The following is a 1,745-nucleotide window of genomic DNA, read 5'->3' as shown; positions in this document are numbered from 1 at the left end:
CTCAAGCTTGCATGGAGCTGGAAATGGAATTTCAAGAATACAGTCTTGTAGTAAGTATAATCTTGTAGTAAGTATAATAATTATTTTTTTGTAATTTGTAACTAATGATAACATCATTAGGAAAATATGTTATTATTCCATTTCTTTTTTACTTGCAGTAACACTAAAGGGAACTTTTCTCCTTGTCTTGTAACTTGTTCTTCATATTTCATCATTACAATTTAGTAGTATTTTTGTATTTCACCATTATAGTTTAGTAGTAACCAGAGCCTGTGTTACCAATTTATAGTAAACTATGTGTAGTCCTTTATATGCAAGGAGTATGAAGTATGCAGTGAAGTATGAGTACTAAATGGTGATTGATTTATCCACTCATCATACAAAAGTCTCTCTTCTTTGCATATCTTCTTCTGTATAGCTGTCTACCTGATGATACCTTTACCCTGACGAGGCCCACTTAACTCTGTCTAGCTATTACTTTGGTCTTGTTTTCCACCAGCCCATATTGGTTTCCCCTCCCAAATGAAGTTGTATTTCAGTGTGTCTAAAGTAGTTTTATCTACTCCGTTTCAGCCTACCACACAATCTCTTGTTCACTTTCTATACATTTTACCCAGCAACTAGCAATGTAGTGATCGTCGAACCTAGTGCCGTGTGTTTCTGCTTTGTGTGGGGATGTGGTGGTTCCAGACTTTTCCTCCACCATTCGTACTCAGGCTATCTATATGGGTAGTTGGAGTTATGTCTTACTCTGACCCCTAGGAGGGAGACATGAGGTCATAGTCCCAGTATTCATATTCCCAAACTTGGGAGGCCCGAAGTGTGTTCAGAGTATACTGGCCAAGAGTCATCAACCAGATATGTCGAAGTCTGCATCCGAAGTGGTTTGTAGCCCCTTCTCCCTCTTTGTGTCTCAAGTAGTATTTCCCCAGCACGTGATGGTCTTTTATTTCTTTGTCTTCGTTCCTAACAACAGAATGACAGCATTTACTCTGTCAAAGGAACCGTGCTAACTGGTTTATATTCACTGTATTTAGTTCCACCAACAACTCTGTGGGGTAGTTTCTATCATCATTCCCATTTTGCAGATGAGGAAACAGTTTTAGGTAGGTTATGTAATGATTTGCCCACGGTCATGCAGGTGGATGTGTGGAGATTCAAACACAGGTCAGGTACCCCCAGGGCTTGTGCTTTTAACTGCTGTGATGTTCTGACTTCACATGCTGTCCTCTGCTTGGTGTTCTTTTTTTCCTGATTTACCCAGTTTACTCCTGTTTACCTTTATAGTGCAGCTCAAATACCCTTGGCAAAGTCTTCATTGCCTCGTTGATGACCCTAACACACTCTCCCAAATACCCCCCAAACAAGTCTAGTGTGGATTAGATTTTTGGTGCTTACCTCTTTTATTCAGTGTCTCATGCTTTACTGTTGGTGTGTTTGTCTTCCTTACTAGATTGTAATCTCCCCCTGGGATTGGACCATAGTCTATTCGATTTTCTGTTTCCAGTGCCTGGAAAGTTGCCTGAACATAAAGAACTCTCAGTAAATACTTGAATGAATGAATTTCATAGGGTTGTATCTTAGGGCTTGACCTGTTAAATATTTGAATTAATGACTTGTGTAAAGACACAGAGACAACCTATAAAATTTGCTAATGGTGTAAAACTGAGAGGACCACTAACTGATTTTATGTCAGGAAGATAGGACAATTAGCCAAATATATCATGAAGAGATTTAACAGAGAA

General features: G+C 39.0%; 1 protein-coding gene across 1 annotated transcript in view; it reads left to right on the top strand.

Annotated features, from left to right (window-relative positions):
- The window catches only part of SLAIN1 (SLAIN motif family, member 1), a 71,662-nt gene that overhangs the window by 63,181 nt on the left and 6,736 nt on the right, over positions 1-1,745 (top strand). Inside the window, exon 5 of the mRNA XM_008572527.1 lies at positions 7-50. Coding sequence (XP_008570749.1) covers positions 7-50 — 44 coding nt within the window. The remainder of the gene's footprint in view (positions 1-6; positions 51-1,745) is intronic.

This window comes from Galeopterus variegatus, unplaced genomic scaffold (assembly GCF_000696425.1).
Source record: "Galeopterus variegatus unplaced genomic scaffold, G_variegatus-3.0.2 Scaffold802, whole genome shotgun sequence".
Lineage (NCBI taxonomy): Eukaryota > Metazoa > Chordata > Mammalia > Dermoptera > Cynocephalidae > Galeopterus > Galeopterus variegatus.
Note: the sequence above shows the minus strand (reverse complement) of the source record. Positions and strands in the feature narration are given on the sequence as shown.